The sequence below is a fragment of the Mustela nigripes genome, chromosome 13, assembly GCF_022355385.1.
Source record: "Mustela nigripes isolate SB6536 chromosome 13, MUSNIG.SB6536, whole genome shotgun sequence".
In the NCBI taxonomy this organism is placed as follows: Eukaryota; Metazoa; Chordata; class Mammalia; order Carnivora; family Mustelidae; genus Mustela; species Mustela nigripes.
Genome location: NC_081569.1, coordinates 125,633,509 through 125,660,770, shown reverse-complemented (window position 1 = coordinate 125,660,770; position 27,262 = coordinate 125,633,509). Strand labels below are relative to the sequence as shown.

Below are 27,262 nucleotides of genomic sequence, written 5' to 3'. Positions count from 1 at the left end.
GGGTTATGATATTTAGATATTATATTATAGGTAAAACTATAGTGCATTTTAAAGAGAAACATGGTGTGTGTGTGTATGTGTGTGTGTGTGTGCGTGTGTGTGTGTGTGTGTGTGTGTGTGTGTGTGTAGCATTATAATGAGGACAGAGGCCTTAGATTACTAGACCTCAGCTAACTGGAACAAAGGAAGATCCCAATCCAAATTTAAATGTAAATGGGAATTCCATTTTGCCACATTCCAAGCCACTGAGGGTTGTCTCTATCAAAGCCTCCAAAATTATTAATGAGAATTGTCTCAAACTAACTTTTTCTTCCTCTATTTTGTAACTGAAGAAATCTTGTTTATTTGCACTTACTATTCATTATAGTTCACTCACTCTGGGAGAAGAACAGTGCTACAGCTGAATGGCCAGAGCACCTACCTCCCACAGCAGCTGAGAATATATTTATATATAGTATCAAGAGTATATTATGAAGAATGTACTCCCCAGCTCGGCATCCGTTAAGGAGACTGAGACCAAAAATGAATGGGGCCATATCAGAATTGTAGGAATGGAGAGGGACAGACCAGAACCACTGGACCTACTGGTTTTACATTAAATCAGTATCATGCGGTATATTTCACCTGCTGAAAATATACATACCACAGACCTATTTCAGAAAGTAATTATTTCTAACAAAAAACCCTCATAATTAAAAATAATGAAGCGTGGGGTTTTTTTTCTCCTTTCCATCCCCCTTTCTCCCTCAATTGAGGAATATATGATAAATTCATTGATTTCATATGCATATTCTCCATGCTGATTTCAATTAAGTTGCTTCTTTTTCTGACCCACGTATGTTTTATGTTTCCATGTTTCTGTGACTAACAAGGTGAAACTCTGTGAAGCCTCCTCATCTTTCTGCTTCCTGTCCCTAGCTTGTCAGTTGGATTTTCTTCTAGGGCTTTCCCCACTCGCCTAGAAAGGAACCCTCAGATTTCAGATAATCATCCTAATCCTCTAAGTAGGGATCATCCTTGATATCTGCAAATACACCTGTGATTTCTGGGATGTTTAGACTGGCATAGAGCACCACATGGCTAGAAACTAGAACAGCAGAAACTACTAGAACATTGTTAAACATAAAAGCCTTAACCACACGAACTGGGCTCAAGGACTCTTTAGACGTAAATATTTGGGAACTTTCCAGATGGGCTCTATCCGTGCTGAATAAAGCATAGGCAATACTCCTTATACTAATAAGGACAACAGTTCCCTAACATAGTAGTTATTCAGCTAAGTCTTTTCTTCAAGTCCCAAAGCATGCATCAGCTGTATCACTTCTTTCCCAAGGCAGAATGAACACATGTTGAAACAGCGTTTCTTCCTCTCCATCTTGGGATCTTTTCATTCAGGCTTTTCATTAGGAGGAGATGTGCTGGGGCTACTACTTAGCCAAATGCCATTCCAGTGGTAAAAGGAATATGGAGATGTTAGATGTCTATGTTCTTCTGACATGTAAATTCCTAACCTTCAGCAAGACAATGGGGCTTGGTGGAAATAGTGGATTCAGTTCTTAGTTTCCTTTCCTTTACATAATTTAAAAAACAAAAACAAAAACAAAACTCCTTTACAATCATACCTTTAACCAGCTAATCTAGATTTCATCTTTTGCTGAAATTCTTCTCCAGCCAACGCCGGACTTCTTGAAGGTTGTAGCAGAAAGGGCCCTTTCCTCCCAGATAAGCAATTTTCTGTCTCTGCACAATACACACACGTTCAAAGGCTACCCCGTAAGCTACATTGGCATTATTGTCCATGCGGTCAGCCACAACTCGGCACTGGGGCGGCAAGGAGAAATGCTCCAGAAGCTGGTGGGCTGCTGCACATCGGTCTTCCTGGTTCCGGTGAGTCTTCACTTCAAAAGACAAAGAAGATTCACCAGGCACTGCCCAACCATCTGAAGGATGAGCCTCATCAATGTAGACCAACAGGAAGTCAGCCACTGATGAGAACTCTTCCACCAGTTTGCTGAAGGCTGGCAGCTGGCTAGTAAAAGGAGGTCAAGTGGCTGAGCCAAAGTTGACCACCAGTGGGCGCTCAGGGCTGGCAAAGTCAAGAAGGTGGCACTCGGCTCCATCAACCATCTTCACCTGGGCACCATTTCTACTGTTGTCACTTCCTTTAGCATTGGCGACGTGTACCACACTGGAATTGGGGGCATCTTCACCCAATTTCACCTGGTGGTGAAAAAAAAGAAAAGAGGGAGAGAATACCATATGAAATGCATCGTCACTCCATTTCACTCTATACAAAGACAACTGGCTCCAATCAAATGTGGCATTTCCTTCACAGGATGTAATAAATCTATATTGATTTAAGTAAAGAGACACCATGGCAGGTATTGTAGAAAAAGGACCCTAAAAAGAGTAGAAGTTTTTCATTCTGTATAGTTACTGAGATTAGTTGTTTCATCCTCAAAGGCATCTCAGTTAACTCTCTTCATCATTACATTGACGCCAATATTCTTTCCTATCCTTACTTTGTTGTCAATGGTTAGCACACATCATATAACAAATGATTAATTGACTCCATTTTAAAAGTTAAAAATAAATGGTCTACTTTAAGAAAAATTAACAGATTTGTGAAATTTAGCTACCTCCTTCTGAATTCCCACTTTTGAATTCTAAAACACATAGGAAAGACCTTTATATTCTTGCATGATGCTAATTCATTTAATTTCAACCAATGGACAATAATACCAATGAGGTGTATTTCGGGCCAGAGGCGGAAAACCCGGGCTCTGCTATTTACTGAAATGGGCTACTCCCACTTCACCTCTTTGGTGTCTCACGTTTTCCATCTGCAAAATGGTGATAATGGTACCTGCCTTCCTTGGACAGTTATTGGGTTATAACATATAAAATAAGCTCTTGTACACTACAAATCATTGTGCACTTATAGGTTCCATCATCAAATGCCGAGTAAACATGTGAAACAGCATACCGCCTTTCTGGGAAATTCTACGTTTAAAAAAAAAAGATTACCCTTAGAAGTAACTTGAGCTCTTCTCAACATGATGTCCTTCCTAGAGGTTTCTCAAGCTGCTGCTTACTTTCAGGTTCCTACAACTAGAATCTCACCATTTCCATAAAACAAACGAAATAACAAAAACATGCAATTATTCCACAATTCTCTTAGTTCCTCATTTTTCACATGTTTTTGGTTTGGTATGGTTTTCTTGTTTTTATCTAGGAAATCACAAACCATTTAGCCATCTATCATGTATTCCATTAACAAGCTCCTCTGAACTATAAAATATCCAGACAGGTATAGAAGAAGGTATGCAAGAAAATTACTCTCCGTGCCCCTTTGCAAGTAGTTTAGACAGTTGAACACAGACTGAAGGAAAGTTTGTGGGCCTTTGGATCTGTAAATTGATAATAAAAAGCTGGCAACATAAAAGAACCAATTACTTCAGTTTGAATTAACACAATCGGATCTTCCCCTAGAATGGTTTAATCAAAGCCAATAACATTAGGGACAACTTACGACAGCCCAATTGATTTTTATACACTATACTTAATATTACAAAACATTTCCAACTGGATCGACTTATTCCCTTCGTATAAATACAACCACACATAACACTGCTAGTAATTGAAGTCACTTAGAAGGATATTGTTAAAGACTCAACAATCCAAACTGATGTAAAATACTCAAGGGCTTTTATTCAGAAGCTTCTATCTAATGTGAATGCATAACTCATTTTAACTGTAGAGAAAGAAATAAAGAAGTTTTTCCTTTCCGTTCTGAAAAATCCTAGCGATGCAGATTTAAAACAATACGATTATTTTTTTCTAAAAAATTTTAGAACAACCTTCTTTCTTAAGAAAGGAAGCTGTTCATATGATTTAAATAAGTACATTTGTTTTCAGTTACTATCAGGGAGAAAGTTGCTCTATTTATATTAATTTTCTTGGTTAATTTGCAAGTTACACTAGATGGAGAAATCTAACAAGCCACTTTCAGCTGGATTGTTTTATAGGGGGTAAAATAATAACTCGCTCTTCTCTGAGGTATTAAAATATACTGACAATTTAAAGATACACATTTTAAAGGTATTATAAACCTTTTAATCTATGAGTACTTCTTGTACTTCTTTGTAGGTCTAAGCAGTGGGTAGCATTACCATTACTTTCTCGTTAGGTTTTTCCCACTTAAAATACAGGTAACAATTCTAGGAGGGCTGCTTTCAATGGTATTGTGCTGTGTTCCTCAATATACTGTGATATAAAGATCTAAGGCATCCAGACCAGTCTAAACCCATGAGCTGTTGTAGTGACTTCTTGTCGAGTGAGCAGCCCACGCACAGGAGAAAAATCATCTCTGGAGTGTAGACTTGTAGGTTCTTGGGAGGTGAAAACAACCATCTGATGCCCCGAACTCTCACCTAAGCAGAACTGCTGATCTTTGCATTATTCTTGATCATTCAAACTAACCAATCTAATCTGATGCTTCAGTCACAGGTGACTCTCATTACCTGTAGTTAATTTTCTTGGAAAGTTAAAGCAATTCCTCTTTCTTCTTGGTGACACAAAGTTCAGCCACATAATTTTTTTCAAAATACAGACTAATCTACCTCAGAAAATTTCAAACAACTATAATATATTCACTCTAAAATTAAAAATTAAAAAAGGTACCAAATGCATAATGCCTGGTGTGTGTGTGTGTGTGTGTGTGTGTGTGTGTGTTAGTGCTGGGGGCAGGGTTAACATTTTGTTAAGCTGAAAATTTTGTTGAATGATAATGAATGGTAGCTGTTATAATCCTAAGAGTAGCGGTCAATAAAGAATTTTACACTTAATAATAATCTTGACCTGCAAAGAACATAACTGTGTTTGGGTGATGGATATGTTCACTGAGTCAGATAATTTGGAAATGTGAATCCTGGAGCCCTATTGTAGAGTTCTGCCATAATCAACACTAAATACTATCAATCTGTTCTTGATGATCTCTGTTGATGTGTGTATGAAGTGAAAGTAGCCAATCTTCTTTATTTTGCTAAGCAGCCGTGGGACCCTACTGAAGATTGGAAGGTCATAAGCAGACATCTTGTTCATGAGGATGACTAGGTTAGAGAAAATGTGATATTAATGATAATAACAAACCTATTGGGGGGGGGGGGAGGAATTCCACACCCATTATTTGTGAGTCCCAAAGTGAGTACACCAATAGTCTGCTTTTGTAAATCTCATCTACTAATTGTAAAGTTTGTTCATTTTATTAAAACCTGCTGATGACAACTTAGGAATGATAAAGAAAAAATAAACTTTAGAAATTTAAAAAAATGAAAGTTCCCTTTAACCTAAAAAAAATAAATATTTTAAAAGGACATTATTGTCCTTCCTCAACTGCCATATGAGACCGATGTCATTTCTCATCTTTCCATTTGATCTCTGTGGCAATTAAATTCTTATTATGACCAGAGTTTCAAATGAAGAGTTTCTTGGTTTGTTCAGTTATATGCCCTGCTGAGATGGAATGGGAGAATCACCACTGTCTCCAATGATGGAAGATTCTTTGCTTTCCCCAGGAGCAAAGCATTCCTTGACAAAGAGCCAGAATGATGAAGAAAATAAAGTTCATCCCATAATAACATTTAGGCTGCAGGAAAGGAGCTCAACAAAAACAAGTTATCCCCTGGTACTCCCAAACTTTGTTTTAATTTCCCACAGTGGCACAGAAAGTCTCCTGGCCACAAGTTACCTATCATCTTAATTTCTCCTTCTTAGAGGGTTTGTGTTTGGTTTTTGTCCTTAATGAGACATATTTGCCAAAGAGGCATTCAAAAGGCATTTTTTACTCTTGCGGAAGAGTAATTAGGTCGGTACCTCTGTCCCTGCCAGCATTAGCTGCTCTAAAGAGAACCCTGCCCAGTATTTAATGCCCAAACACAAGAAACATCATTTCCACTAATTGGTCTTGAAGTTCCGATGTTCCCAAAGGGTCCCTTTATTTTGCAAGGACCAGAAAGGACATACGTAAAATGTAATATCGTCATCACTGACTTTATCTCTCTCATCTGCGCCATTACAGTTGTCCTTTCTTATGTTTGTGCAATCAGCATCAACACAACACCAACAAGGGAGGTAAATAAAGGGTTGCATTTTTACAACAGGGGGCATCTCTAGGCAGAGCACAAATGTGATAGTCATATTTATAAACATGAACAAGAGTGTAAATATATGGCATATAAAACTTGACTCCCTTGATGACGGTATTCCTTTTACTGACTGTGTTCAGTGCATGGAGAAAAGGATAATACTGCTTTAGCATGCGGACTGTGAAATGCAGGGCAAGGGAAAAAAAGAACCATTCATGAAGCAGAAGCTGGAAATAGAGCATATACTACTAACCTTGTTCCCCCACCTTCATCCCCCGGCCTGAGAAAGGGTTCTGGAGAAAATATCACCTCGTCTCATGATAGGAAGCAAGGCAAATGATAAAAATGGGGGAGGGGGTGGCAGAGCAATGTTTACACATCCTTCTTGCTACCCAAAGCCCTGGAGTGGCTTTATCAACCATCACGAAATTTCGAATTCTTTGACATAATGACCCGACTACATCAGCGTCCTTATAAACATGGCCGAACAATTATTAGGCAGTGATTTACATATTTACATTCAAATTGGCCAAATAAACCAGAGTTGAAGAATGAGTGAGCTACTTACTCTGAGTTCGATTCCCTTTTGGTCATTCTCTTTTTGAGCTGTACCTTGAAAACAGAGCTCTGAGCTCTATCACTTCCTACTGTTTTATCCAAGCGAAGGACAAGCTCTAGCTTTGGCCTCCTTTCTCTTCTTTTGGGACTGTTTCTCTCCTAAAAGGGCTATTTTCCACTGCAGAAACTAGTGTCAAAAGGTCTGAGGGGAGTGAAGAGGAGGAGGATGTGAGAGACCCTTCAAAACCAAAATTATATGTTCAAATGAATATGTTTTCTGTGCTACTGCAATATTAACCACTCAGAAGCTAAACTGCTTGTCAGCATCTATACTGTGTGTTTACTTTTACACTTCATTTAGGTGGAAGCCAGGCTCCCAGGCACGGTAGTTTGCTTTTGGTTGCATTTCTGAGTCTTGGAGCACCAGCACAAGGATACAGTGTAAGATGCAATGACACAGATTAGGAAAACTTAAAGAACACACTTCGGGTGTTCGCCTCTGTCACGAGTTTCCGCAAGTTTCTGTAGACTTTCTTTTTCATCAACACCATGCACAGAACTCCCTCTAACCGAGCGCAAGTTATCTTTAAAGGTTTCCCTACGGAGTTAATTTTAAAGCCCATTCAATATTTTCATGTAGAGGATTGTTTTATTTTGTTCTGTTGATTTCCCTGTGGCTTCCTGTAGGAGCCAAATACAAGGCTAGCACTTTGACTGCACTATCTCTAAATATCTTCCCAAATATCTGACCTTCAACAAAGGGAATTAGAAAGGACATGCCTGACGTATCACAGGTGCGCCAACCCCTCAGCCAGGAAAACTCTGCTTTTGCAGGTGGCAACCTCCAAATAACGCAAGTCAGGATTGTGAAATACTGTGGTGCCATCTCACACAGAGCCTCCTCCAGCATGGCCATAGACTGGCGGCACCCAAAGACAGTGTCGCAGAGGACAACAGCAGTCAGGGAGGTGATTCAACCTGTTCCAGAGATTCGGCATGACCCTTAAATGCCATCAGAGCCACCACCACCTTGTCATACTGGGGAGACAGAAGGAGACCTAAAAATCAAGACAAGCTGTGTTCACAACGTTTCTATTCTATTCTCCCAATCCAGTCTTGTCTCTGGATATATGGGTTCTTGAGTTGCTTCTTCTCATGGTATCTAATATATAAATCATAAAAAGCATACATAGTAACAACAGTTGTGAACTTGGTCACTAATCAATAGAAATAATAAAGAAGAATATATAAACCATCTGCAGAAAGAAAGAAAGAAAGAAAGAAAGAAAGAAAGAAAGAAAGAAAGAAAAAAGAAAAATCACTTTTCCTTGTCAATTTCTTGGAATATGCATCACAAAAAATTGCAACACATGGAACACTATATATAAGCAAAAAAATATAATGAAGTTTATTGATGAGGCATTTGTTTGTTTTTCCCTTTTTATTCCAATAAGCTGCCTAAGAGAAGAAACACTCTCAATATTTGTGGGTAACAGCACAGCCCCTATATTTTATATGAGATATTTATATAAGCATATATACATATAAGTAAAATTCTCCCAAGTGGTGACTTTCATTAAAAGGCAAAAAGTCTATTATCTTTCAAAGAAGTAAGAGTTTAATATTCTGAGTTCAAGCCACTGGCATGGCCATGTTATTTTCCTAACAACTATAAAATCCAGATATAGATGAGGGAACATGCTAATACTGTGCCTGGTATACATGTGCATTCTCCACCCTCTTTCAAAGTCTTTACTCCCAAATCAAAACCTAAGAATTCCACATTCAATGATACATTTGTGGGACTGAAATGATCATCTTGGTATCTCCCTCCCTTGACTCCCCTTTGCCCAACATACATAACAGAAAGGAGATTAAGGTTTCCTATTATTATAAAGGAGCTTTCATATACTACCAAGAGCTCTTACTATTCTCTGGCCTTTAGGACAACACATGAAGACCTTTGGCAGGTGACTTTTGATAACAAAGATATGCAATATAGTAAAATGCCCCAAATTCATGAATATTTCCCTCTTGAGCACTTGTTTGCTCAATTACTCTGGATTCCTTGTGACTAGATGTTACTTCTATTCCTTTCCTCATGCATGGATTTATTTTTCTAGAATTTATTGATGGAGGACTCATTCCTGTCCCCCTCTCTGATTTTGAGCTTTCACTGTGTTTCTGAGGTGTCACTTGTCTATAATGTACCACTTCACTGGCTTCCATAGCCTCTCAAATTCCCTTCCCTGGCATCTCAGACAAGGTCTCCCAATACACTTAGGGAAAACCAAGATTGTCTACTTTGACGGCAACTTTTGCCAACTGAGTCCATTCTTCTTAATTAAGCCCAGAGATCTTTAGGAATCACGTGGGTAGGGGCAGGGGGACAACCGACAAAGAACCAGTTCCCCTTTGCCCCTTGAGATCTGAATTGGGGATGTCCTACCAACATCTCCAAGTAACCAAAAGTCTGGGCTGTCAGTAAGTATTATTAGAAACAAAGCTCATCAACTCAGGTCTTGGGAAGCTGCCCTGAGACATGAGTTCTGCCCCTAAGTGAGGCCACTGCTCTAGAGCTCAAAACACGTGTTCTAACAGTTCTGAGACAGTAACGAACCATAGACTTATCTGCTCTTTCTAGGACAACTTGTTTTACTTTTGAGAAAGCAAATGTGCTCTCCCTTACAAAGTCTGGATTTCTGACAGCTAGTTCTCAGCGGGTTTTTTTTTTTTTTTTTTTTTTTTTTTTTTTGCAAATTGGTATCTAGTAACCCAGGACCTGGGACTCGGTCCCTGATAACCACTTCAAAAGGGTTCAAGTCCAATAAGTTATGGGGATGAAAAGTGTAGCATAGGGAATATAGTCAGTCTTGTAATAACTTCATATGGTGACAGATGGTAACCACACATATCATGGTGAATATTTCTTAATGCAGATAGTTGTCAAATCACCATGTTGTACACCTGTTCATTGTATGTCAACTATTCTTCAATTACAAAAATGCCCATGTAGAGGAGGATGCTGCCAAAGGGCTGCTTTCATTAACTCTTACCTCTACCAGAAATGAGGGGGCTATTATGCCACTAGCTGTGAGCATCTTGTTACATCTTTCCAACTCTGAGGGTTCTGAGTTGCATTTTCTTTTTTTCCCTTGCCTTTCAGTGCCCACCGCTGAACCGTCTTTCCTGATACACCTACGTCTCTCATCAAGCGAAGCATCAAAATCTCAGTTTGTGACAAAAGCAGGTAAAATGCAGCAGTCTCTCCTCCCCTGACATTCTCTGACATTTCCCCCAAATTGTTTAACCGGCACCAACACTTTCCACTTCAAAACTGCCCCAAGACATGAATGACCCTTGTTAGAAAGTTATGCCTTGTTATTAAGTCACACCAAGTCATTAGAGCTTCCTACCTGTCACGCCCAAATCTGACCTGCATGATAGGTGTGGAAAGCGCAGGAAGGAGCTCTCTCGAGCATAACCACCAGGCTCCCAGAGGCAGCGCCACGATCCCAGCCCAGGGCTCCCCACGGCCTGCTGCCCCTCACTGGCCAGCCCCTGCCCCTACTGACCACGGGAGAAGCCCCTGTCGGGGCGGCTCACCTGCTTGTAGGCATCGAGGAGGAAGCTCTTCCAGATGCAGCGCATTCCCTCTGAGGTCAGCATGCGCCTCCACTCCCCGCGAGTGGACTTGGAGCGGCTCAGCAGCAGCACCACGTGCTTGAGGAGAATGACCGAGTCATAGAGTGCCAGGAAGAGGCAGTTGGAGAAAAAAACTGGCAGAATTTGCAGTGTGATCAGCAAGTCTACGCTGAGGATGCCCATCTTCTCTGCCTCCCAGTCAGTTCCCTTGTGCGCTCTGGTTCCCCTTCACCCTCTTATTTAAAAGGGGGGTGGTGATAGAGGGGGTGGGGGAGATAAAGGGGAAGGCCGGGGGGTGGGGGGAGAAGGAGAAAAACTAAATTAAAAGGAAGCCCAAGTTGTCTCCTCTTTCAAAGAAGCAGAAATGGCAAGACCAAGTCCAGTCTCTCCAGCCCAGCAGTTGGAGTGTGCCCATCAATTCATTCAATTCGGAGCTGCTGCTTTTTTTTTTTTTTTTTTTTTCAGGAATTAAGATGTTAAAAAAAAAAAAAAAAAAAGAAGAAGAAGAAAAAGAAAAAAACCACACACACAAACTGGCGCACCCGTCCCTAATCCAGTTACCCCTCTCAGAGTCGGTTAGAGACAGGCAGTTCTACTTTCATTTCCAAGCACCTATGAGACTGTGGCAGAGATTGCAAAATTTTCTTTAGCTTTTCATTGTCTCTATGTTCAGAAACGTAGCCTGTTTCTTTCTTGAATTGCCAGAGTTTTTAAAAATGTGCTTTAAGGGTAGTTTTTTTTTTTTTCCCCTTCTTTACTCCGTTTTACACACACTTTCTGTTCTCCTTCTCCCGGGCTGTCTGTCTCTCCCTTCCCCAGGAGCGACGGACTCCTCTTCTCCTCACTCCCTCTGGCTTTTCCTTCGTGCTATCTGTCTGTGGTGCAAAGTGCCTCTCTCTCTGCAGCCCAGTGAGTCTCCCTGAAGCCTTTTATACATTCCCTGGCTAATTGCTGCAATAGAGAAATGAAAGCCTAATCTTGGTAAAGATCTTGACGTCATTGAGAAAGAGGGCTTTACTTTGGCCAGAACGGCAGTGAATAGAAAAGCAAAACTCAACAACTTTTTTTTTTTTTTTGAAGGGGGGGGCGGAGTAGAGGGACAGTGGAATTTTGCTTTGTGATTTAAAGAGAGGGAGAGAGAGAAAAAAAAAATAATACCTTTGACAGTTTTCAGGAAATGCTTCCAGATTTTGGGAAAAGTAATTTAATGTAATGTGTAAATTGATAGGAAACACTCTCTCCTCCTCTGATGATTATTGTTATCGCTCATTTATGAGGGGTTTTTGGAAAGAAAGAATTCTGGAAGGCAGGTAGAAAAGAGGAAGAGTACTCAGGGATGGTCTCTGTTCTATTTTTTGGAAGATGTGGATGCTTACATCTGGTCTTTATACCTTTATAATGTGACAATTTCTCGTCAGATTTGTGATCCAGGTTCTTTAAATATTTTTGAGTCATGATCTTATTTAAGAATATTCAAAGTGAGTTGTGAGGTGGAAAACTTTTGAACTCTTTGAGTACCATCACAGCATTTCTCTAAAGCTTTTTGTAGAAAATTAATACAAGTTTTCTTTTTGGTGTTACTGAAATTTCCAATGTGAAAAAGAAAGAAAAAAAAATCTTCCAGACAACCATGAAAGTAGCTAGTTGACCAGATCTTCTTTTAGTTCCATTTTGCCTATATGCAGATTAAATTAAAACCTTCTATCAAATGGCATTAAGATGCCATAAGACTGAGAAATAAATTTCTTTATTAAGTGAGCTCTTTAAATTCTGTACTTTCCCTACTTCTGTTAGCATAACCCTTAAGAGACCTGAAGCTTTGGGGAATCTTCCTTTTTCCTTGAAAAAAAAAAAATAATTAAATTTGTAGGTGGTTAGGAGCAGACTTTGAATTGGTTCAAGAGCCACACTGAACATTGCTCAATGGCTTGCTTCTGTCGTAAGTCTCCATGACCAATGTCTATTTAAGCAAACAATGCATTGGCAGAATGCCATGACCCCCACCTCAGTCTAGTTTTCCTTCCTCACTTACCTAACTGATCACCTCTAGTAATTACGTTTTCTTGAAAGAAGGAGTAGTAAGTATAGACACTTGGGTGAGGATATAGAATTGAAATTGACAATTAATTAGCTGACTTTTCTATGTACACAGTGCTCTCATTAAGCACGAGCTAAGCAAGAGATGTGAACCTGTTGTCAGTACATTTCTGCGTTTGTCCCTGTGGCTATAACCTGCAAGATTACAGAAATAATTTAAAAGCCCAGAGCAGGGGTCATTAAATGGTAGGCCAATGGACCAAATTCTGGATATATATGTATTTTATTCAGTTGGCCCAGTTCTGTTTGGCTTAGGAAAAAAATACAGTGAGAATGCTTTTAGTTTTCATGAGGCCAGGGATTCTTATCTGCTTTCTCTGCTCCTATTTTCCAGCAGTTAGAACCAAGCCTGGCACAGAGTAAATTCAAGGAGGAGGTACTGAATGGACCAATGGGTAGGGTATGCATTCCTCCACACTAGGGGGCACCATTCACATACAATATGATATGGCTAGGGTGCCCCAGAACTGTACACCTGGCTGGCCTTGGATGTGGCCCTTCCCATTGACACAATCCTGCCCCTTCCCTACTGTCCTAAAAAATCTGATTCCTTCATCTTTCTCATTGGTTTAGCCCATTATGAATCTTGGATTTATATTCCAAGGACTAAATTTTGAGAGGTTTCAGAGCTTAGAGAAATGAATATAAACCACATAGAAAAATATTTTTCCTGTGACTAGTGTACAGTGTTGCCTAAAGAATATTATTCAGATACATGATAACATTTACTCCATTCATTCTTTGAATCTTCTCAGTGTCCCTATTGAAGAAAAAAAGACAAAGAGAGGGAAGTGGCCACACGGCATTTTAACTAGTGTAAAAGGGAGAGGTAAAGTGCCAGATGAAGTCCCACTCCACAATGACAGAAGGTCTGGAGTCAGGAAATGATGTTTCTACTCACTGTTCAAGCCCTAAAATCTCGCCCCTTTTCAAACATTCATTTTGGGCCTGTTTGAACGAAAGTGGTGCTCATTTAAGGCAGAGATGTTAGCAGCTATAAACCAATGCTTCCTCACTTGTCATTTGCTTTCAAGGAGAAAGATATGATTAGACGTGGCAAGCTCAGGAGGGGAATTGGTAGAAAATCAGAAAAATGTTTTCTTTTTAAATGCAAACTTCAAGGGGCGCCTGGGTGGCTCAGTGGTTTGGGCTGCTGCCTTCGGCTCGGGTCATGATCTCAGGGTCTTGGGATCGAGCCCCGCATCAGGCTCTCTGCTCCGCAGGAAGCCTGCTTCCCTCTCTCTCTCTCTCTCTGCCTGCCTCTCTGCCTACTTGTGATCTCTGTCTGTCAAATAAATAAATTAAATCTTTAAAAAAAAATAATAAATGCAAACTTCAAGGCACATCCAAACTACAAATGATTATAAATCAGAAAGGTGTTTTTGTTTTTTTGGTTTTTTTGTCTTTTTAGTTTCTTCTTTCTTTCTCTCTTTCTTTCTTTGGCAGTCAGATGTGTTTGAGGGTTTTTTAAACCAGAAGGACAAATAGACACATAGCCAACCTCTTTGTATCATTTCTCAGATTTCTTCCATCATTTTTTTAAACGAATAAATAAATGAATTACAAAAGTGAGAGTCATTCCTTTACCTATTAGACAATCTGTCCATTCTAGAATTACATTTCTCCGAAGTATTTCTTTACACACAGTTTGCTTGTTCAAATTATTTACACTATTCAACATTTTGGTTTTCAAGTAAACCATGAAGTAAATAAATAAATAAATAAATGACACATACGGTGACAGAGAATGATTTATCCCATAATACACATGAGAGAATGTGGATTAGGAAGGCTATAGAGTCAGAGCTCATGCTAGGATATCTTCCCTAAAGTTGAACCTCACTTTTTTCTTACATAACTGTTTTGTGGGTCCTGGCCATAGTCTGAAAATTGAAACCCTTGCCAAAAGTGGTTGTGCTGAATTATTTTACCTTCTAAATTGCAAATGATATCTGGGATTTCACATCTGTTTACTACTGCCCCTATTCAAGCTCCTGGTTTAGATTTCATATGGTGATTTCAAAGGCTTGGCTATCTTCTTGGCCATATAAGCGTTCTTAGCAATCAACATTGTAATCAGCTAATTGCAAACCAATGTGTGGCGTGTTGGTTGAATTTCTCTGTACAACGTTGTACACAGGTTTCAAATTTTAAACAAAGGCAGCTTAGGGCAAAATGTTTGGGGTTTTTTAGCAAGTACAGAACTGCTGTAAAATTGTTTAATTGTGGTCCTTTTCTTTTTTTTTTTGTTTTTTTTTTTTTAAAGATTTTATTTATTTATTCGACAGAGAGAGATCACAAGTAGGCAGAGAGAGAGGAGGAAGCAAGCTCCCTGCTGAGCAGAGAGCCCGATGCAGGACTCGATCCCAGGACCCTGAGATCATGACCTGAGCCGAAGGCAGCGGCTTAACCCACTGAGCCACCCAGGCGCCCGTCTTTTTCTATAGTAAGAGAGCATCATGTCCACCATTGCTTCCTTCTGGCTGGAGAAATAAGAATATGAATGGTAAGTGTTCCTTTGCTTCACTTTTTGGCTCAAACTGAGACTGAGAACATGAAGGTAGATAACTTGAGAGCAGACTTGAAAATTTCAGGGGTGGAAGCTATCACTGCTATCTTGTTATTGTTTTATGCAGGAGCCAAAGAGAACCCAAAGAATTCTGTGGAGTTAATAATTCATGCTGTGGATCTTTCAAAAGTCTTATTTCACAGAATTTTATTCCTTGTAATTCAAACAATTTGTTAAATATAGTTTAAAAATGGAGTTTAATTCTTCCTTTATTAAAAACATGTCAAATAAATAGATCATAAATAAAAAAACGTCTGCTCAGGACTGGGAATGTGATTGCCATACACCGCCCCTCCCCCCCTGCAAATAGCGCAGTCCCTATCAGAGAAGGGAATCGAAAACTGCATGACCTTCTGTCTCTACTAACTCCTGGTTGTGCCCAAGGAGGAGTTATAATGAAGGGTTTGTACTACCACTACTGAATCATTCAGAATTCCCTGTGGGCCCATCCATTTTACAAACGCAGCCGTGTTCCCTGCCTTGTGATGAAAGAAGCTCCATGGATAAAATAGACAACCCAGAGTAAACTCTGACACACCTTGAGCAAAGCAGCTTAGGGCTGGGGCAGAGAAGGCAGACTCTGTGGGAGGTATGAGCTTTCTATCCCAACAGCTGGTCTCAGGTCCCTTTGCAAGCCCTGGCAGAAAACAGAGGCTGAGGTGTTAATGCATTTTTCCCTCAGGAACTGCTGCTACTCTTTTGTTTCCGGGCCACCTACTGGTAAGACTGAGGAGGAAAGAAAAAGGTAAAAGACAACAGGATGGGGAAAGCAGAAATGAAGAGAAGGAAGATGAGGAGAGAGGAAGGGAGAAAAGAGGTTTCAATGAACTTCTTGTGAGAGGCTGTGAGCAAGAGATCCAATTAATGCCAATTGTGGCAAGGCCTTCTGTGAGGAAGACAGCTGTCCAGAAACTGGATGGAAGCCACCACCTCATTTCACAGAGGCCACTGAACAGCTGTTTCAAGACAGCAGCCTTCATTTGCTATTGACCTGGTCTAGATCTAAATTGATGGCCGATCCCCAATCCCGGCTTCCCAAATCTCTCTGGTACGAAGAGGCCGAGTGTTATTTAGTTTTGAGAATAGTTTATTAACCTCTAGAGACACCCAGGTTTGGTGGTGGGGAGGCCAGGAGAATAGAAAAGAACACTCTGTAAAGTTATACAAGATGAATTCCTTCCGGACAAGAAGCTCTCGAATGAAGACATTCAACTCATCCTCTTTTCCTAAAATGTGACTCTGTCTTCGTTCCGCCTAAATCTTTACCCGCTGCGGCAGACCAAGAGAAACAAAGGAAAAAGGTCAAAAAGTTATCATCTGTGGACCAGCTTTTCTTCTACTTTGTTCCGCTCTATAGCTCATAGGAAACCACCAGCTGACATTGTTTTAAAATAAAATAGGCCATTCTTTATAAACAGTTTTACAGTTGCCTTTAAAAAATCACTTACACATTGCCTCACTCGTATACTGAGTACATGAACAGAGCATGACAAAATATATTAAGATTCGTGCTGGTTCATGCAATTCCAGAGGCAATAGTAGCTTGTTCTCACTGAGGGTAAAGGAGCCCACCACTCCTCTCTCAAGAACTGGTAGACACAAATGCACAGAGAAAATAAGCAACGTGTTCTAATCTCAGTGACGATAGTGAAACTAATAGAATTACTGTAGCATAAAAAAAATCCACATTCGATATGGGGATAAAAATACCTGCAGTGAAGATGACTATACCATGAGATATGTTACCAAGGGAGGTTATGAAAATGTTATCAGTAGGCTTATTTTCAAGGTAGGGAGGGAGGCTAATAAGACAGTTTTCCAAAACCTTTTTAAGCCCATGGTACTCTTAAAGTAATAGTATAGAATAAGTTAATTTGTAACATATACATAAAACCAACTGGGTTAATGGCAGAATACCAGAATCATAAACTATGCTCTGTTTCCATTTCCATTTTGAAGACACTTTTTTTTGTACAATTAAGTAAAATCTTTATGCTTTTCTAAAGATAGTAGACAGGAAAGCATGTTTGTTTTCTACAGACAAAATATAAGACCTGAAATTCAAATCTATTCTTAAAATCTAGTCTCATTTATTAGACGGACACTTGTCGTCTTTTATCAAGACACAACCACTTAGCTAAATGATTGTTTTAAAAATAGATGCGTACAAATTCCTGAATACTCTTATCTTGTTTTCTCAGGAGAATTTTCTATCACGATTTAAAGACTCAAAATCTGTTTTCCCAAAGTAAAACCAATATGCTTCATGATTTTTTTTATCAGTAATGAACTAAATGGTACACAAAGCTAAGATGCTGAACTCCTCAGCCCAAGTATCTCTATCTCTTCTTGATAAATGTTAAATAATACCACCTCACTCAGCAAATTGGCACTTACCAGTTACCAAGAGATGTCTTGTTCTGGCGGGTTTCAATCATCAGAGGCAGAATCTATTTCTGAGCCCGTACAGACCCATAGGATCAGAAACAAACCTCTGGATTGATTTTCTACCTATAAAATGGAGCTGAAGATATCTTCCCATACTTATCTCATGTTGGTGGCTAATATATTCAAGTTTTTGAGAAATTTAGTATCATTCTAAAAATCTTCAAAATAAAAAGGAATCCTGGCTGGTAAGTTTATTTGGACCTATTTATATCAACAAATTCCCTCTAATAAAAACTTCTGGAAAAAAAAAATATATTCCTAACAGGCCAGATCTGATTTTATTATGAATTGCCAACCTGTTCGAAATGACTTTAAGGAAAGCTGGGTTACTCAGTGGAAAACAAGAATGATTCCCTGTAATGGTGGATATTATGGATGCACAAACTTTGCCTAAAAAATAATAACCAACCTGCATCTTTAACCACACTCAACCCTGAACCGAACCTATTTGAGAGCCCTTTAGAGAGGCATATTCATTAACTATATAAATTATTCACCATGTAACCATTCCTGCATCTTCCAGATTCTAGGAAGACTAGAAAGAGAATGTACACAAATATCCCTGATCCTAGAAAACAGTTGATCTCCTAAGTTTTCTTGGACCAAAACAGGGTAGAAAATGCTCAATAGCAAAGAAGGAAAACCACTGACATTTTAATGGACAATGTGTTTGACAAATTGAAGCCACAACAAAATCCAGTGCCTGCCACTATCTGTGGCACTATTTTGTATCTTATTTAAGAGACTGTTTAATCCTCCAACATAGAAATATTTCTCTCCTACCGTGGGAACCTCAGAACTATGGGTCTTAAAGGAGCGATCAAAGCTATTTGTTTTGTTTTGTTTTAACAAAAGGACTCTTCTAGAAGGTGTTTACAGGCAATGGGGGCAGGGGAGAAAAGGGATAAGGCAGAAAAATAGAAGAGAAGGCTAGATTTAGAAGGATGAATATAATCAGGGTTGTGGGGGAGGACAGTGCACGCTCAATAACATTTGATTCCCTGATCACAACAGATGTTTGATCTATTGATGAATATATTAAATATTGGTAAAACAGAAACACAAAGAATGTAGAGGTTAAGTCAATGAAAGGACAGGAAATTAGAAGTCAGTGGGTAAAATATTTTCCTCTTCTGCGTGTAGGTCCAGTGAAAGGGTACGGGAAATGTGAGAAAAGGGATAGGAAAAAGCCAAAGTCATCTGCTTACATAATAAAATAAGCTCAAATTCACTCAAAATATCAGCCACCAGAAGACATTTATTCAATTTGCCAACCTACTTACAGCAAATATTTATTAAAAACCTGCAAAGAGCTTGTCATTTTGCTGTGCACTGAAAAGGATACTGGTCTCAAATTTGGAGTCCAGTAGGGGGAGACAAACATAACTAAAAAAGGCAACTCGCGGCGCAGGTGCTGTTAATAAATAAAGTTGTAGCCTACAGTATGGTATAAAAGAAGAATTAGCCAATTCTATGTGGAGTAAGACTCAAGAAAGTGTTAATGAAGAAAATATACAAGCCGCACTAGAATATTGTATTGCAAAATCAAATTTAGCAAAATGGGATCTGATAATAGAACAAGTTCAAAACAATGTTTATGTATTACTCTAATAGAGACTACTGATAAAATAATCTCTATTACAATTATACATACATAGTATTTTTTTGACGTTGGAACTAAGTTAGTTAGGTATAGATAAACTTTTCTTGATTAACGATAAAGCTGTTACAGTTACACAAAATGAAAAAAAGTTTGATTAAAGCTTTGTTCTGACAGATTCTACCACTAACAGCCAGAAACAGGGACCTAAATAATAACTTTTCTCTCCTTTTATAATTGAAAGTTAGTATGTACAAGTTCAGTCTTAATATCTGAATGTTATGGACATATCATGGAAGATAGGAAGTACTGCTTGATAATGCTGTTCACATCCAATTAAATAATAATCAGTGGCAGGGATAAGAGTAACTGGGTCAATTCCAGTCTTCCACTACTACACTTACATGATTTTAAGCCATTCATTTCTTTTTTACATTTTCTAGGTACGTCACAAAGGCAAGCTCATAAACCGCGCTGAAGTTCTAAATCAGTGACTATCCGATATGGTAGCCTTTGGAAACTTTATGCCGCCTCAGGGAAAAAATGGATTGAGAATCCAAATTTTCATTCTTCCAGTTCTCTTTGGTCTATAGCAAGGGTATCCCTCTTGCTTCTTTATTTATGATTTTTATTACTTCTGTCTTCTCATGACAAATCATCCTGATAGTGTATGGGATGTAGGATCAGAAACATTGAATACATTTACTTGTTGAAAATTTTGTAAGCTACTGCAAGAAACATGTGGATATCAAAATTTTATGGAAATAGGAAATATTTATGAAATATAGAGCCAGCAGTATACATGCACAAATGAACATTCTTGTTTCCATATTTAAAGGATACACTCCTGCTGGGGAATAGTTAAATCCTGGGATATTAAAAAAACTTACGGGAAAATTCCAATATATGCAAAAGTAGAGTGATGAGAATAAGGGACCCATGTATGCATCAACCAGCTTCAAGAGATACAAACTCATGACCAATCTTGTTTGAGTTCTACAACCCTCACCTATTTCCCTGATTTCCATGTAATTTTTTTTTTTTTTGAAGGAAGTTCAAGTCAGGTTTTTTTTTTTTAAGTTTCCCAAAACATCTGTGAGGTTTCTTTGCCTACAGAAAGCATCATATGAATTATCTAGCTAATAGATTTATTTTCTTTTATCTATCTTTTTACTCACTGTGACATTTACCTGTCAAACCACTAAGAAAGAAATGGAAAACAGACATTCCTCCCCATTATTTTTGAGCTCGAATTCAATTTTTCATCTGAGTACCCTGGTTGCTACAGTGACAGGTGTTGTAAAAAAAAATGCACAAACAATAAAACTGTAGCATTTTTCATAAATTATTGAACCAGTCATTTCCCTTTTCCCCCCATTTTTAATGGTAGGCAGTACACATGTTGACTCGGAGTGAGATTGTTTTTTAAATTATGAGGTGGTCTCAGTTTACTCATTTACATTCAAACCAAAATGCAATTACTACAAGGTATAACATGAAATTGCCAACTAGGTTATAAGAATCAGAGGACTGTGATAGAACAAAGGCTGATGAGAACTCATGGCGGTGATCAATGACAAGCAGACGTGCTGCTTAATGTGAAATTTCTCACAGAGAAACTTTATTAATACAAGAAAATCATGATATTTGCCATAAAAACCAAAAATCATATGAATGTAAAACTTAACTTCTTAGTGAAACCCATAATAATGGGTCTGTGTGCCTGTTCCCTAAAGTCATTCTCCTTCTCTGAGTCATCCAACATTCCCCAAAGGTAATAATCTCTCCCATTAGAGATTTTTCCATCTTCCCAACTACTTACCATTCCAGAACAACTCCTGGCCTAGAAAGTGATGAATGGATGTTTGGAGGGTTTTATGGAAAATATAATACCTTTCCCCATATCACTGATCACTAAGGGAGAGGGTGGAGGGTTGAGAGGGCAGAAGTGTGTGCAGCTATTTGAGTGTCTGCATCTTCTCCAACAGAAAATATAAAATTTTACCTGATGCTATGCCGGCATAGTGTACTTGCATATGCATGTACATTAAATTTTGTAGGTGTGCTTTGCTATATTGGAAAACATATTCAAATAATAAATCTCAATAAATGAAAATGACTTTCTTTTCCTACAGTATATAAAAATGCCAGGGCAATCTGCTTTCCATGTTCGACACCAAAGAGCTAAACATTGAGTGATATCCAACTTTATGAGACACATAAAAATGAAATAAAAATGGGTAAGAAGATAAACCTTTAAAGAGATAAACATTGTCAAACAGAAATGATTACAAAGTTTGTAACAATCTGCAATTTTCATTGTTTTCTGTTTACCTAGCTTTCCCTACTATGAATTTCTTTTGCTCATTTCCCTTCTTTTAATAATGCATGTTCCCATAATCATTGACATTAAAGTAAAGGATGTGAAACAGGACCCAGTTTATATTTATTGGAAGAAATATCAGTAACTTGAAAATGCAAAAATTTCCTTATGTACTTGAATGTTTCATCTAGCTACTTTCATTTAATAGCTCTGGAAAATTGAGCTCCTTCCTCACAGAAGTACAGTCTGCTTACTTTGTATTATATGAAACCACTACATTCAACCTTTTTTGACCTACTAAAACAGCCATTTCATATTATTTAACCCAATAATATTTCAAATGTCAAAAGGTCTACAGATTGCCATTGCACTTGAGCTTATATAGGGTTATTTCTTGGTGAAATGCACAGAGAAAAATGAAAATATTCCCTTTGGAATCCCCTTGACATTTGAATTTTATCTTTAAAATATCATATTAATAATGGAAAACAAATTAATATTATTTTTTAGTCTGGCCTGTCATTGTCTCTTTCAGTGGCCTAATATAGCCCCTGGAAGAAATTATGTCCCCTACCAAGTACTGCACTATGCATGGTGGTTCCTTCTTCAAAATGATGACACCTAATGTGTGTGAGAACATAGAATGTCACTAGAAAACCTGGTAATAACTTTGGCTAGGAAACGTTTTGTAGACAATATGTTGTTTTATTACTAACTATTACTAACAAATTAGATGTTCTTACACTACAGTAATGATGGAGGCGGGGCGAGGCGACGGACAACGTAAAGTATTAGAGGTAGGAAGGCCAACTTGAATGGGAGACGGATACTAAATAAGCCAAGTTATTAAGGGTGGTACTCAAACTTAGCAGGGAAGGATTTCTCTTACAATCTAAAAATTTGAGATTTTACCTATGTCCTTTAGTTGTAAAAGTGACTCAAACATTTTCAAGAGTATAGAATAATTTCTTCTCTGAGAGAATACTACATCTCTGCTATTCCTAAAGCTATCATTCTTTTTTTTTTTAAGATTTTATTTATTTATTTGACAGACAGAGATCACTAGTAGGCAGAGAGGCAGGCAGAGAGAGAGAGAGAGAGAGGGAAGCAGGCTCCCCGCGGAGCAGAGAGCCTGATGCGGGGCTCGATCCCAGGACCCTGAGATCGTGACCTGAGCCGAAGGCAGCAGCCCAACCCACTGAGCCACTCAGGCGCCCCTAAAGCTATCATTCTTGATGGAAACTTCTGTAAGACTGGTTTCTGAGTTGACCTCTCACCTTGGGGGTTAACTTAGTCCATCCCTATAGTAGAAAAAGTTAAATGAACTCCAAGAAGCAGATTAAACACATTCTGTAGACACTAAGTCACCATTTTACTTTTGTGACTCACCTTCATTAAATTTGTCAAAGCAAAATAAAGGAACAGTAAAGAAATGTGGATTATATCATAGGCCACCTGCAAGTACCCAATTATCTTCTCACATAATCCTTCTTTTTTATAATATTGATAATATCAACACAAACAGCACCAACAAGTACTGATAGCTGACACTTACTGAGTACTTCTTATATAACAGTGACTCTTCTAAATATTTTAATTGTATTGAGTCATTTAATCTTTGTAACAATCTTACTGGCCTAAATATCATTATTAGGCTCATTTCATAAGTGAGAAAACCAAGTCTCAGGGAGGGATGAAGCAAATTTTCAAAAGTCACAATCTTTGGATCACAAAATCCCAGTACTGGAAGGTACCCATGAAGCAGGGAACCAGTTTATCCCTCAGTTTGTATGGCTGGTTAAAAACAAACAAACAAAAACATTCCCCCTCCTGAAAAAAAAAAAATTGTAAATCCTAATCCTTGAAACCCATTAACTGTTACCTTATTTGGAAAAACGGTCTTAGCAAATGTGTCAAGGATTTTGAGATGGCGAAATTATCCTGGATAATTCAGATGGGCCCTAAATGCCATCACCCAAATTATTGTAAAAGAAAGACAGAGGGTGGGGCTCCTGGGTGGCTCAGTGGGTTAAAGCCTCTGCCTTCGGCTCAGGTTATGATCCCTGGGTCCTGGATTCGAGCCCAGCCTCGGGCTCTCTGCTCAGCAGGGAGCCTGCTTCCTCCTCTATCTCTGCCTGCCTCTATGCCTACTTGTGATCTCTGTCTTTCAAATAAATAAATTAAAATTTAAAAAAAAGACAGAGGGAGATTTCACACATTAGTGTGTGCATGTGCACACACACACATAAGGCAATGAGAAGATAGCAAAAAAGAGATTTGAAGATGCTGTCTTTGAAGACTGGAGTGATGTGGTCACAAACCAAGGAACAATGGCTAAAAGAGGCAAAGTAAGAATTCTTCCCTACCACCCCTGACCTGACCGACACCTTGATTTGTGGCCCAAAGATACTGTTTCCAGACTTCTGGACTCTGGAACTGTGAGAGAATAATTTCTATTGGCTAGAGCCAACCAGTTAGTGTTAATCTGTTACAGTAGCCATTGGAAACTGATACAGGCTATAATAAAAAGAATATCTAAACTATTGAACATAAGTTCAATGTTCAGGTTTTTAAAAACTCTAAAAAAGAGGCTTATGATTTTTCCTTCAGTAACATGTTACAATATTTGACCATCCCACTCTCAGGAAATAACCCCTTCTAATTTATAAATCATTCACTTCCTTTTGCTCTCTGTTTTCTAAAGGAACAGATACTAGTTTACCCCTGTCCTTTATGACATCTTCCATACTCTAAGTAACTTCATTATCACTGTTATAGACATAGGATGAATAATTCTCATTTATTTAGTTTCTTTATTATAGGACCAATTTCTGGTGCTATGACTAGTTTTCTTCTGATCCCCACTGTAGTTGTGAAATTCAGAAGTGGTTCCAGAATTCAAATAAACTAGATTTTCTTCAACGTCTAAGCATAGTGGTGAGACATATACAAAGGGATGAGTATGATTGTACAATTTTCCAGATCAATGATAGATCTTTAATTCAAAAACACTTAGATTAATTCAGTCAAAATCCCTCCAACATTAACAGTGATTATTTATTCCATAATAAATAATTTATTCCATAAACACTCCTGTCAATTCCACAAAGTTACTTTTAGTCATCCATACGAACTGCAAAAAATTGTTAAATAATGCCATCGGTTATTTCTGTGTTGAGCTTAATCTATAAGGTAGTATTACTAATTGAAACACCAATATTTACTTAATAATTATAGATAAGAATTTTTGCATAACAACAAAATCAGGGGACGTCAGACCTCTAGTTGTCTTATGGAAATTATAAAAATTACAGATACACTTACTTGCCCTAACGTATGGCAGATTTTACACCTATGTGATTCTTCTAAAACCACTAGATTACTCCATCATAGAAGAGCAAGCAGAGGTGAAGATGTCCACCCCAAGCCATTTCTCTTTCTCAGTGAAAATGAAAATAGGGTTCAGCAATCAGAACCTGTTTTACTTGAGCCAGTTGATGTAGCCACTAAATAAAATGACAAAAGACTTAGGAGCTCATGGTAGAGGGATGCATTCTCAGGTTGCTTATAAAACTTTTTCAACAAACCATCATCAAAAATATTTCACTTTTTCTACTTCACGTGTACTGTTTTAGACCAGATTTTCTCAAACTCTGCATTATTGATAATTCAGGCCAGATAATTCTTTGTTTTGGTGGCTGTCCTGTGCATTGTAGGATCATTTAGCAGCATCTCTGGTCTTTACCTACTAGATGCTAGTTGCAACACCTCACCTGATCCCCCAGTCAAAAATGTCTCCAGATATTGTCAATTGTCCCAGGGAATAAAATTACCCCTAGTTGAAAACAAGAGTTTCAGAGAAAGCATAAAAGCTAATAAATATAACCAACTGGCTGAAATGAGATAAGAAATAGAGAATGGAACTATATGCCTCTTCTACAGTGGTCTTGCTTTAAAGGATATCATAGAGCTGTAAAGCAGGCCAACAAGGACCCCCTTTAACAGTAAAGACAAATTTCTTTAAAAAAAAATTAAGAGTTTATTTTTAATCAGACAACTCTGTGTCTGATCTTGAGGCCAAAGGACAGGTTGTTCATGTTCCATATCTCTTCAATATTTCTTAACTCAGGTTTCCGGGAATAAGGATTTTAAAGCCAATCCTTGATTTACATGATTACACTGACATTCAGGGCAGGTGTGCATCTATTCATATATGTATCTAGAACATATGGAGGTGATGTCCCTGCATCAGACATTAGCAGTTTCATTAATTTAAGTGGCCAGCAGGCACATTTTTAATTCTCTTGGTGATTTAGAAGTGGAGGTAAAGAAAAAAGGACTTAGGGGAAGGTCAATTGAGATGTTTTTACCTTGTTTCACCCCAAATGGGATCTTTGTTGTTTTTGTAGCAGATTAAAATAAAACTAAGGCACACGGGTGATAGGGCTCCTGATAGTGATAAACTATCATGACCTTTCAGAGAAATAGAAACTTGTGAAAATTTTCAGCTCTTTATATTTTTTTAAAGATTTATTTACTTATCTGTGAGAGAGTGAACAAGCAAGTGAGTGCAGGCGGAGGGGCAGAGGGACAGGGAGAGAAAGGCTCAAGCAGACTCCCCTCTGAGCTCAGAGCCCAACGCAGGGCTCAATTCCACAACCTGGAGATCCTGACCTGAGCCAAAATCAAGAGTTGACATTGAACCTACTGAGGCACCCCCAGCTTTTTATTTTCAAAATAACAGAATAACTGTATAAGCACCAAATGTTTAAAATCCATCAACAGAATAGATTTTTGTGAATGTTTACAGAAATAACACCATATAAGCTATCAGAACCTCTACAAGTTTCAACTTACACTGTGATTTCTCTTCAAATTATGTAAATACTTGCTATTTTTAATAATACCAGGGGTTATATGATACTCTCTAGACATCTACTTTACTTCCATTAGGGTCAAAAAATTACAACTCTGCTTTCAGATCTAAATAATCCTCACAACCCCAGAAGATAGTCCATTACAGTCTTCCTCCTGTTCCCGAGTGAGGGCAAAACTTAATAGGTAGCTTTCATTTCTAATATCCTCAGCCAGCCATTCATTTCTGCTCATCCTGCAAAGATAATACATGTATAAACAAATATGGGCACATGTTTATTGTTGTTATTTTTAATCAGACTTCATGTGTGAGAATATTCGGACAAAGTTGTTGTACCCCTCCTATTCCTGGCATCACAACCACTCCCTTCCAAGGTTGAGGACGCAAGCCCTGCCCCAGCTCTTGTACCAGCAAGTCGAGGACTTTTGATGAGCATCACTTTCACAGTCATGCAGAAATTAGTGTAAGAAGCTCCATAGACTGAAAGTAGATGGGGCCAGTTCTGTTGCCAGAGATATGCTTTCCTGCCCCTCCTTCTGATTAAGTGTTTTGCTCTTTTGACTGAAGGAGTTCCAGTGGGTGAGGAAAGCTACCCTTGAATTGTCATCTCTTAAGAGGAAGCTGACAGTGCTAATAGTTCAAGCACAGGTTGACTGATGAGACTGTCCCAGCCTGAGAGGCTGGCAGTCTTTGTCATTGTCAAGATCAGGCGAGCAGTTCTATCGGCCAAAATTCTGGTCTCCTTCTACCTCATCGTACCTACTGAAGAGAGAGGAGGAGTACTGTTACTGAAAATAGAAGTTTCATGTGATTTCAGTTTGGTTGACTTTGAAGATCCAAGGACTTTGCCTTGCAAATTGAAGGGTACTCTACCGGCTCTTTGTAGTGAATATGGTAGCACAAGAGAGAACACAGGAATAAATGCAGGTTTTATGAGGCCAGAAGTTTCTATAGTGTGGGAGGGCCCTCTTTAAGAAAAAGAACATGTAGTTATAAATAC

At 38.5% G+C, this 27,262-nt stretch overlaps 1 protein-coding gene across 1 annotated transcript; it reads right to left on the bottom strand.

Annotated features, from left to right (window-relative positions):
* Positions 1-260: 260 nt before the first annotated feature.
* On the bottom strand, positions 261-10,570 carry DIO2 (iodothyronine deiodinase 2). Its single transcript, XM_059373595.1, is given in 3 exon segments — positions 261-1,647; positions 1,650-2,220; positions 10,311-10,570. Coding segments are annotated over 3 exon segments (816 nt in total). The 5' UTR covers positions 10,533-10,570; the 3' UTR covers positions 261-1,624.
* Between the last annotated feature and the right edge of the window lie 16,692 nt (positions 10,571-27,262).